The sequence below is a fragment of the Pseudonaja textilis genome, chromosome 2 (assembly GCF_049901715.1).
Source record: "Pseudonaja textilis isolate UNSWEBS1 chromosome 2, rPseTex1.2, whole genome shotgun sequence".
NCBI classification, from domain to species: domain Eukaryota; kingdom Metazoa; phylum Chordata; class Lepidosauria; order Squamata; family Elapidae; genus Pseudonaja; species Pseudonaja textilis.
Genome location: NC_141991.1, coordinates 109,305,860 through 109,317,954, shown reverse-complemented (window position 1 = coordinate 109,317,954; position 12,095 = coordinate 109,305,860). Strand labels below are relative to the sequence as shown.

Sequence of the window (12,095 nt, the reverse complement as noted above, 5' to 3'; positions counted from 1 at the left end):
AGGAGAAAGAACATCAAGAAGGAACCTTTGTAATTATCTCTAAAACAACGATCCACTGAGTTAACGAGCTGCTAAGAAACTGGTGACTTTCTGTAGTGTTGATTAATTCAGCCTGACCAATACTCATGCTGGCTAGTTACTTATAGTTAGTCAGATACCGAACCAAAGCCAAATGTATCTGGAAGATAACAAATTAAATGAGGCTGTTATGTTCTCTGCTTCCATGCATCAGGCTTGCTCTTTAAAATAGTGGATTATATATATATAATCTTATATATTATATATATATAAATATACCTAATATTTCTGCCACTGACTGCCACAAGCACATCAACTCCAGCCAAGCTGAGCTGCTATGGATAAATTGCTTCCAGGTAGAAATTTTCTTTCAATAACCTAAAGCATTTTTTGACCGGAGAGCAACAGCTTGTCATTAGTCACCTTTGCACAGTCCTATATATTACTTTATGGGACACTTTCTGATATGGGAATGATTATTAACAGGGATCTGGCCAAGCCAGAAGAACAGGCTGAAGAATATTCTCATTATTTTTAATCAAGTCTGAATGGACTTTACTGCCTATAGATAACACAATGATCCAGGACCAGTCTTAGACAAATAAAACCACACTGTGTTGGCTGCTAACAAGGGACAGAAACATACCCTATTTTCCTGTGAGAAGTTGACAGTAACCACCATTGACACTTGTGACAGGTGAGCAAGCTAAAAATAATTACCCAAGTGCACAGCCCATCTGTAAAAAAAAATCAGTGTGTTTTACAGTAGTCTCTGCAATGTAGTTGCATGTGCCCTAAATTAGTGATTTAAGACACAGGTACTGCTTTTCTAGAATGAAACATGGGATAGGATTTTGTGCTTGCCAACAAAAGCTGCATCCCAATTGTATAGGTTTATTGATCTAGAAATCAATAAACAGATGTTACACATTGACAAGACTTTGACTATACTTTCCTCCATTCCTGAAAATTAACACATTCAGTTTTATGCATGTTTCAACAATATAAACGGTTATCAAAAGGCTTGCCATAATTGTGCAAGATTTATTAATTTCTATTTTCTTGCTATGATAGCTTTAGCAGCATTTAATGAACATTGGTTGACCTGCCTGACAAAAATATTAGTATATATTGTAAGAATTCTGAATAATCTGGTGGCGTGATGGTCAAAATATTGGGCCTTCTTCCTTAGTTTCCATAATTCTACATTATAGTTTGTCTCCATAAAGGAATAGACTTACAAACGTATCTGTCAAAAATAAGGGTCTTCAAACTTGGCAAGTTTAAGACTTGTGGACTTCAATTCCCAGAATTCCTGAGCTAACATGACTGGAGGAGGAATTCTGGAGTTGAAGTCCACAAGTCTTAAAGCTGTCAAGTTTGAAGACCCCTGCTCAAGATAGCCTTAAAACCTTAATAATTCATAACTCATAACATTACCAACTTGACAAATTCCATAAAAAGAATACAACTTTCTCCATAAAAAATAGCCTCACAATAAAAGAAAGGGAGGGAGGGAGGGAGGGAAGGAAGGAAGGAAGGAAAACACAAAGAAGGCTATGGCTTGGCTTAGCTTACATATGGAGTGAAATGATATTTATAAGAGATATTTCACCTTTTTATTCTGAGAATAAAAAGTTACATTTTAAATAGTGTATATAAGATATTCATAGTACAGATTATGTTTAGATTTCCCATATCACCTCACCCCTACAAACACATGCACAGATAATCAATCCACTTTCACTATCCCAACTGCAACTCATCCAAACCCAAACTATTTAGATAGATTGCTGGATGTGAGGTCTGGGGGAACCAGCTGTGAGGTGGGGTGGGATTCCTTGTATCAAAGATGACTTCAAGTTAGGAATCATTCAGCTACTTGCTGAATTAATGTTACTACAGATACTTAGTAGATCCCAAACAACTGTGTTGAACCATAGCAATCCTGTCTGATATGATACACAACAACAACTGCAATTGAACTGTTCTCTAAGGGTTGCTCATCCAAGGGCTAGATTACTTGTGCTTAATGATTCATTGATCAACATCATGGTTGAAGGACTTCTATCATAATTGGTTTGTTATTTTCTATACAATTTTCTTCAACAACCTTACTTCAAAACAAATCTAAGTATACGGAGCCATTCTGCCATTAATATTATTACCAACACTTCTAGATATTATAAAAAAGAAGAAAAGAAACATTCTTCCTCTTATAGAAATGCCAAAATCAGAGGCCAAGGTATTCCTACATCTATTTTAAAAATTCTCAACGGGAAGTCTAAATCTGTTGCAGTGATGACTTCCCATTTCAGCCTGTCGGTCAATGTGGTGTTCATCTGGACTTATTGGACAGTAGCTCACAGCCGGCAAAGTGAAGGGGATTTCTAATCCCACAAATCTGGAGGCATCCAGTTGGAAGAGACTGTTGTTTAACCACTCAGAAATATACCTCCTTAATTCACATCAGAGCCTCCACATTTCTCCTTACTGATCTTTGCAAACTGTCCTTCAGGTAAAATTCCAAGGTCTTGCTCTTTTCATCCTGGTAGAGAAGATGGGAGATTTTTCCCCACCAATTCCTTTCCATTTTAAATTCTTATTCATTTCACTGTGGTTATAGGCACAAGTGCTAGTTCATTTTTTAAAAAAAGTTGGCATTCTTAAAAGAGACCATCTGAATGAGAAGATGAACTGCTGGAAATGGGTTCTAAATAATTGAACAGAAAGCATAACAACATGATCATGGATTTGTCATCAGTGGGTAAATGTATAATATACTGTATGCAGCACCACCAAGGCAGCCAGCATTCAAGAGAGCATTCCCAAAATAACATCCTTTTTGGTCTCCTTGCTCTCAGGTTGCTAGCATGGCTTGCAGAGGTGACTTCCTGGCCAAATCTACTTAAATTCTTGCATGATATGTGCCTGGAGCTTGCACGGCTGTCTTCTCTGGTCTTTGTTTAATCTTTTGTTGTCAGCTTCCCTTGTCAACTTTTGTCTTCCTGCCCAGCTAACTAGTGAATCTCCCAATTTGCACTGGTGCTTGCAGGTGTTAATTGTACAGTGTGACCCAAGTCTAGATTAAACAAAATTCAGTATTGTTTTTAAAAAGCCAGATTCTTAGTGAACAACAATTGCTGTTGGTCATTTACTGCAGCAGAACTATACCACTGTTTAAAAATTAAGAAAATTTATATCCTGAATGGTCTTGTAGAAAACTGTGACAATAGATAAATAAATGAACACATATGAGGTACAGTATCTGAGAATAATCTACAGGCCCATTCCAGCTCAATTTCCCAGAAGAACAATGAAATTTCACCTTAGGTGTAAGGACTACGGCAGATCCTCCACTGATACTAACGATAGGTACATAGGTCTGGGATGAGATGAAATCAAGGATCTGTGCCACAGCTTCTGTACCAACGTTGTCCTCAAAGACAATTCCATGGATTTTTGTGCTGGAGAGCATGTCACAAATTTGAGTCAAGAGTGTGCTGGGATTAGTGTCATTGACCACCATGGTGACTGGTTGGACCTCTAGAGGCATGTCCAGGAAGGTCTGGTATGTTAGTCGGCTCTGGATATGGAGGGAGTATGAAGAGCTGCTGAAAACCACAGCCACGTTTACCACAGGTTCCCTGGAGTTTGACACGGAAGTATCCATTAGGGCAGCTGAACAGCCCAGCACCATAGACAGCACCAGGGTGTTTGCCAGTGTTCTGTCCATGGCCATTAAGGAGCCCCTGAAAGTCAGAACAAAGATAAATTATGGAAAGCATCCAAGGAAGAAATGAGTGGAAAGTACAGAAGATGTGTTTTACCAGTTGGTAAAACTTGGGGAGCTATTTACACAATGGATTTTGAGAAACCTGACTATGCCACTTAGCGTACATGACCCAGAGGGTCAACCACAGTTCTAAGATAAGCACATTTATTTATTTATATCCTGCTTGTATTATTACATACCAATATTCCTTCCTCCTCCTATTTTCCCCACAACAACCACCCTGTGAGGTAGATTGGGCTGACAGAGTGACTGGTTGAGAGTAATCCAGCTGGCTTTCATGCCGAAGACAGGACTTGTTGAGAAGCACCCAGGCTGGCAGGGAGTAGGGATCAAGCACAGAGTTAGCCTGGAGTCATTGCATAACCACAAAAGTAGCTAGCTTGAACTCTGCATGTGTGGATTTGATAGGACTAAGACTCATGATCTCCCAGTTTCCAGTCTGATGTCTTATACACCAGTTCGAAGTGTAATCTATGATTTTCCAATATTGAATAATTTCTTGTAGTTGGTCACTTACATTTTTATCTGTAGACCTAAGGGGAAGTCTTAAATAGGCATCTAAGAATATGTGATTGGTGAAGCAGTTCTGAGTTATAGAAAAATGAACTCTATCAAATACTACTAAGCAATAATGGTATGGGAGGATTGCTTGCTTCTGAGATTGATACCCCATCATGTCTCCATTCTCAAGGGATCTTCTACGGGGATGTCTCCTCATTTTATCCTACAATAACAATTCTGTAAGGTAGTCCATTGGAGTGGGAGAGTGCCTGGTCTAAATTTACACAGAGCGTTTTCATGGATGAAGTGAACCTTGGTTCCCAATCCTAGCCCAACATTTGAACTATCTAGCATTTCAACCCTACTAACTCCCATTCTGTCATAATCCAAGACCTCTTTGCCTCATCCATCCCTGCTTTATAATTAAGCCTGTCATCTGCTCATCAAGTTTCCCTCCCTTTCTATTTTCCTTATTAGAAAGATGAATGAATCTTTCATTCATCCTTAAGGCTTTTCCTTTGTTTTATCATTTGAACAATTGCAATGTGTTTCACATGAAAATGCCCTTGAAGAGTATCCAGAAGCTTCTGCTGGTACAGAATGCTGCAGCATGGGCAATTATGTGCACTCTTAGAACAGCACTCCACGAGCTGTATTGGTTGCCAGTTTGCTTTCATGTCTAATTTAAATGTTTTGACCTGTAAGGCATGGAAACAGGATATTAGAGAGACTGCCTCTACCCAGTAATATAAGCCCACCCCAAGAGATTTGACAGAAAAGGCATGCTATGGGTACCATCAGCTAGGAACCTTCGTTTGGTGGATCTCAGGAGACATGCCTCTGCAATGGCATCCGCTTTATGGATCATTCTTCCCCACAAAATTAGGTTAGGTCCATCTCTTTTGACATTCCAAGACCCTCAAGACCTGGTTATGTTCTGGCTCCATTGCTGGGCTGGGTTTTCTTATCCTCTCTTCCCTGGGATTTGTGTCGCTGTTTTTTATACTACTTATTTTTAAATTATGTTTTTATTTTTATATCTGTTGGTTTTATATACAGTTTTATTTGTTTTGTTTTTTTACACTAACCAGAATCACCTTTGGTGAGATGGGTGGCTATATAGAGTTTATTAATAAATAAAATAAGTGTGGAGGACTCTTGATATTCTGTATTCCATCATTCTGTTTTACAGCCACCTTTTATATAACATATTACATCTATTGCCCCCTCAATTCTCTCTCCCTCTTCATATTTTAGTGCATCAAATATTTGCTTTTTGTATTCTGAGAATCATTTTTGCCTATTGAAGAAGCTATCACTTTCTCACTCTACGTTGAACTTCAGATCCAGTTCTAGTTGGTGATTTATTTTTTTTATCTTATTTTATTGCTGGAAGGTGTCAAGAGATGTAATTTTGGAGTCCTTGGTGCCCTCTGAGTTTCGTGACAGACATTTTATCACCAAATTAGATAACATTATCAGTGCCAGCACTGATGATGTTACCTAATTTGGTAATCAAACATCTGTAAGAGAACCACCAAGCTCAAAGAGCACCAAGGACCCTCAGTTCAATCCTGAGCTAACATATGTTTTCCTTAAGATGTAATTCTTGTTCCTGGCATTTTCTGTTATGCCTCTCTTGAACAGCCCATTTTGCAACCTGGAAAAACCCTATGAGAGGAAGTCTGTTCTGTGGTGAAGTGCAAAGAAGGCAAACTATATAGTCTGTCAGACACAGAATCAGAATCGCTAAAGATACAGATACCGTACTTTAATGTATTATTATGTGCCACATTCCCACATCCTCCCAGAAGAATAACATAAAATTCTATTATTTTACTTCATAAACATTTTTTCTTTGGGGGAAAATAATCTATCAAGTCCAATGAGCAAGGGGGGAAATGCAGAATAAATGCTTGGCACAACATTCTTTTCCACAGACCTGAAGCTTTCTTGAGAAGCTCAGTTGTGAGGCTGGTGTCCGTCATGGGTAAAACTGTTGCACCTCTCTATCTCTCCCCATCCCTCCTGAATTTCTTTCTCCCTGCCTGCCCTTTTTTCTGGCTAAATTAGACCTGATACCATTTTTCTAAGCTGATAAAATTAGGGGGTGGAGTGCCAAGTATGTCTGCTGGGGCTGCTGTTTCTATATTGTTCTGAGGTCCATTTATAAAAGAGGAACTTTCAGTCTCCTCCCGCCCCAAATTGTTGAATCTAGCTAGCTGTAGTTTCTTTTTGAATAAAAACCTCACATTGTTATTCAGATGACCTGTGAAATGATCCCCACTGAGCAACACATGAACAGCTTTTCTTTTCAAAAACTAAACTGTGCATATTTATATGGTTAAATAGAGAATGGCTTATAATGGAAGACTTCTCTCACGATAATCTTTTACTCACTTCATTATTCCCCCCCATTAAAAAGAGCAAAAATTAGGCTGACTAATCTGCTCCCTTTCCTCCATTTAGGCTGCTTCACAAGCCTATTCTCTCTCTCTTCTCTGAGACACACACACAGACACACACACACACACACACACCCCCATACACACACAAAGATATAGCAGCACAACTCCAGCAACTCAACAATGGGGAAAGAAAGGAGTCACAGAACTCTAGCTACAACTATGACACCAAGGGGAAAAAAAATCAAAACCTGTTGCAGTGAACATTTGTATTTATTTTCCAAAATGTGTTTTATTCAATTTCTTTCAACTGCAAGTTTGTGCAACTGAATACCAAAAGCTTAGCTTTCTCCCCATTTTTTCCTAAATTTTAATCTTTTCCCTTCTCAAGTTCCCTCTAGTGCCACTCAGTGGCCAATCTTGATGCTTCCTCCTCATTGTACAATTTCCTATAGATCCACGATCCCTTTGAACCAATGCATCCAGCCTTAGTTTATATTTTATTTCTTTGTATTGTGCCCAACTATTATGCTGTTCATTTTTATTCCCTATTCTTATCCTGGCTACTATGATGCTTGTATAGCTGTGAAGCCTTTTTCTCTCTCCCTCACCTCAAGCAGTGCAAAGTACTTGAGGATAAATTGGCTGATGCTTTTGTACGGTGAACAAAGTGTACATATTTAAGGTAAAAGACAATAATTCCTTATTCATCTCAATGATAACACCTCTGAAAGGAAGCATTTTCACCAGGTAAATACACAAAGCACTGGAGTGTTACCCTCTTTCTGTGTAGATGGGAAGAGTAGTGCATTTTAGTTCATATCAGTGGGAACATTCATATCCATTTGCTAAATTATGTTTTTCTTTTAGCAGAGATACAAATGTAAAAGCCCAGTGTATGAGAACAATGGTCTAGAGCACTGTTTCCCAATCTTGGCAACTTTTAAGATGTGTGGACTTCAATGTCCAGCATTTGAGAGGCCGACACAAAGAAGAGGGGGGTCAACTTATTGTCCAAAGCACCAGAAGGCAAGAAACAATGGATGGAAACCAGTCAAAGAGAGAAGCAACCCAGAACTGAGGAGAAACTTTCTAACAGTGAGAAAAATTAGCCAGTGGAACAGTTTGTCTCCAGAAGTTATAGATGCTTCATAACTGGAGGTTTTTAAGAAGAAACTGGACAGGCACTTGTCTGAAATGGTATAGGATCTCCTGCTTGAGCAGGGGACTGGACTAGATGACCTCTAAGGTCCCTTCCAGCTCTGTTCTGAGTCTGAACTCCCAGAATTCCCTATCCAGTGTACTGGAATTCTGGAATGAAGTCCACACATTTTAATGTTGCCAAGGTTGAGAACTTTGTTCTAGAGGATCTGGGATTATGTCCTGAGGACTGATAATTAAACTGAAACTGCAATATCAAGAAAATGTCCATACTTCCCTCCACATGGTAGCAGTTTCACATTATTATCTGATGAATTCATTAATCATAAGTAATGGTTTTAAATGAATTTACATTTTATTTATTTAAATTTAATTATTTATTTCAAGTACTGATATGGCTACCAACTGTTGAGGTAATTTCCCCGTTAGGAGAATGAGCGCATACAGGGAGACATAGCGAGAGAAGTGAAGAATAACACCCACACAGCACACAGATACACTGTACAGTAAATGTAGGTTTTTACTTCCAATAAACTTTTAAGCAAAGTCCAAACAAGCAGTCCAAGTCATTCACAGGTAAAGCAGTCAGTTTTTCAGTTCATCCTAATATCAAAGTCTAGTATAAAAAACAGTTCAGTAACAGACTTACATCAACGATCAGTAACAGTCATTAGGAGGAGGCAACACTCTCCAACAGAAGGAACAGATACTCACACTGAGACCTAACAACCCAGGTTTCTCGCTACATCTTATTGCCATTTGCAGAACCACACCCAATTACAGATTTAGCATTCTCCTAAAGACATAGTATTAAAATGTCTATCCTAGTTTATATATTTCCAACCCAAATAACTCTTAGGTGACTTACATTTCTAACACCAACCAACATCATGTGGCTCAGTGTTGTACAATGGAAATAAACAACAAGATATTTAATTCAATAAAATAAATTAAAATTATATTTCCTCTTTAAGGGAAGAAACCCTATGGTGAATAACCTTTCCTCCTTTACATTTATTTCCCTCCCTGTATGCCTGTTCAAAAAAGAAAGAAAAAGAATAAATAGAAGCAGAAATATTTAATATTTTTATGACCATTCTCTGTCTCTGTCTCCCTACCTCCTTCCCTCCCCCTCCCTCCCTCCCTCTCACATATGTCACCAAGTGTTGGGATTAAGGGGTGTCAAAATTTATTGATTTATTTAAGAAAATGTATATGGCCACCCAACACACACTCAGTGACTCCAGGTAGCTTACAAGGATAAAAACCCAGTATTAAAAAACAATAAAAAGCAATAACTCTCACCCCTTTATGGAAGTGTATGAAGAAGGAAAATATTAGAAGGCTGCAGCAGGTCGGATATGCAGAAAACCCTGGAAAATAACTAGGATATTTTGAGAGAAAGGCAAAGAGGACAAAATTGGAGCAAATTTAGGCAAGTGTTGCTGATCATAGGTTAAGAAGATTTGTGGGCAATGTATAGGGTTTGTGCTTGGAATGTGACACTCATGAAAAAAAAAAACAATGTTATGATAGTTATATAGTTACTTACCAAGTACATATAAACTATATTAAAGTAACCAAAATATCTTTACAATCCCCAAGGTGTGTCACATCTTTTGAGTACCCCTAATGTTTGGAAATTGAATGCTGAAAAATTTGACACACCCTAAAAGTTGCATGGAACACTACAAAGACATTGCACATGCTAAGAGGAAGAGAAAGATGACTTTGGGCCAATCCTATGTAACTTTCATTTATAATCCTTGTATTCCCTTCTTATTGTCCAACCATTTCTTGCTTCTGAAATACTGAAATAATTCTTTGTTTTAATTTTACAAGCAGTATGTTCCTCACTATTAAATTATTATATTTCTTATTATTTTTCTCTCCTGAAGTTATTTATATTTCTATTGTTAAAATCCACACTCTTTTTTGTTATTCTAGCTAGCTAGCCCAATGGAATATTGCAAGGAAATTATGTAAAAAGACCTGCTATTTCAGACAGAGATGATCGTAATGTTTAGTAATAAAATATAATTATTACTTGTCCCACAGCAAGTTGTCCCCTGATGAGCTGGCCATGGCAACTGCACCAAGTTTTCCGATTCTGGACCCTCTGTCCCAAGCTACAATAGCCATCTCAGTACAGCAGCCTTCGTGTTTTTTTTTTCTGTCTGGTCTTTTTTGTTTTTAACCCTGAGAAAGAATTGAGAATTCCCCCACTCTTCCTATTTCACAGCCTAAGAAACTCTTTTCACCTCTTTGGAAGCTAGAGAAGTATAATATGATGAAATTGGATGGACTGCAATAGTATTTGCTAGAGAAAAATGAGAAAATGCAGGGCAATTGCTGAAATGAAAAGTACTAAATGGATGTTGGGAGTAATCAAGAAGGATCAGGAAGAAAGTTGAGAAATGAGACGTTGTTTCTTTCAATTTGCACCTATCTGTAAAGCTCAAAGGAATGTAGGCTAACAACAGAATTCAAACATGACAGGAAAAAACAGTGAGATCAGAGGAAGAATTCATTGGAAAAACATATCTTGCTAAAGTTCAAAGGAAGACAAAAAAGCACTTTTGAATTCTATATATGGACAATTCAAGTCCCATTAACACAAACAATCATATCCACTATCAAATGTGATAAAATTTAGCAAACTGATTTTAGTCAAGGGGGGAGGGTTTAATAGGGACGGAGTTTTTTATTTTAAAGTTAAGATGCTCCACAACCCGACAAAACACAGGCAGATAAATGTGACTTGAAACAGTGTGACGTATTTGTCACTTGATTGAAGTATCCTGTTTCAGAAACACATTCACCTATAATTCCTTCTTTCCTTCCTTCCCACTCACTTACATACACACATGCTTCTTAATTTTCGAGTGCTAAATTAAAATCCCCTCCTTTTTATATCATAAATGATAGAGTGAGAAAGAGACGATAGATGATAGGTATGCATGTATATTTTCCTCTCATATTTCCTCTTTCTTTCCTCACTTGTCCTTTGCTTCCAAGGAGTTCAATGCCCTTGTGCAATTTTGCATCCTTTGAAGTGAAGCTATGGAGGACTATAGTCTCTCCTCTTCCCATTCCCTTCCTCATCCGTCTCCCATGGTGTCAGCTGCCACGGCACAGCCTGTCTTCCATTCAGTTGTGTATGTCTGGATAGATGTATTTCACAGCCTGATAGGTACCTTCAATTGAAAGATTAAGCAGCAGCAATAATAAAAAATTTAAGGCACTTTAAGGGAAAGAAATTAGGTTTAATGACTTTGGAGAATGCAGCACTTAAAGCTGCCAATCAAGGGTATGCAAAATATAAACAAGTTTGGAAAAGGATTCTTCAGCTAGCCTGGGGCCCTGATCCTAAGCAATTCTCACGGAGGCACAGCAATTAAGATTGTTATGAGGAAACAGCAGTATTGCAGTAGTGTTTCCTACATCCAGTACACCAGCATGTTTGCATGCACATGTCTGTGTACCTCCACATACTCGTGAATCTGTACGTACAAAAGACATCCTTAAGTCCATTTGACCTCTGGAAATGCATCTGTGCAATTTTACTGGCAGCCATACAGGAGTGATTTCATTTTGCTATTGTCCAGGGTGTTTTTTGATCCCAGTCTAACTAACAGCCATAGAAATCCCAGGTGGTCCTGAGCACCAAACTGCTTTTTTCTATCTTTGCATTACACACTTGCGGCAGAAAATAACAGCATTAAAGAAGTTTCCCACAGCAATCAGATAGATTATTCAGTGCACACTTAGGACAGACCTAAGGGCTGGCCAACTCCTGAAGCAAAGGAAGCCCTTTTTACTTCAAGTGATGGATTCATAAGGGTGGCAGGCTGCAGCCCAAATGATCCACTTTCTATGCAGTTCCTAAGTGTGTTGTATTGCAGGCAAGATGACTATAGACATTGCCTGTTCTGCTATGGCTAAGACAGTCTTCCTGACTGTCTCACCCACAAGTGCCTTACTCGCTCTGATGCCCACACTCAGGTCAAGATAGTAGAAGGTGGCAGTGGTGTAGCGTGGAGCAGTGGCCTTCCCACCTTAGCTGGCTGGTCCTTTCAGGCTTCACCGGTTAAGCCACAAGGGTACATGTTCTTTATGTCAACCCACAGCTGAAGAGCTTTCATTCATCAAATGATGACTAAAATAACCTGTAAATGATCAGTCAGGGAATGCATTTCCCCCTTTTCCCCTCT

The 12,095-nt window shown here is 38.5% G+C and overlaps 1 protein-coding gene across 1 annotated transcript in view; it reads right to left on the bottom strand.

The window, feature by feature from the left end:
- The window catches only part of GRIN2C (glutamate ionotropic receptor NMDA type subunit 2C), an 89,799-nt gene that overhangs the window by 60,544 nt on the left and 17,160 nt on the right, over positions 1-12,095 (bottom strand). Inside the window, exon 2 of the mRNA XM_087924893.1 lies at positions 3,347-3,770. Within this exon, the coding sequence (XP_087781019.1) occupies positions 3,347-3,760 (414 nt within the window). The 5' untranslated portion in view covers positions 3,761-3,770. The remainder of the gene's footprint in view (positions 1-3,346; positions 3,771-12,095) is intronic.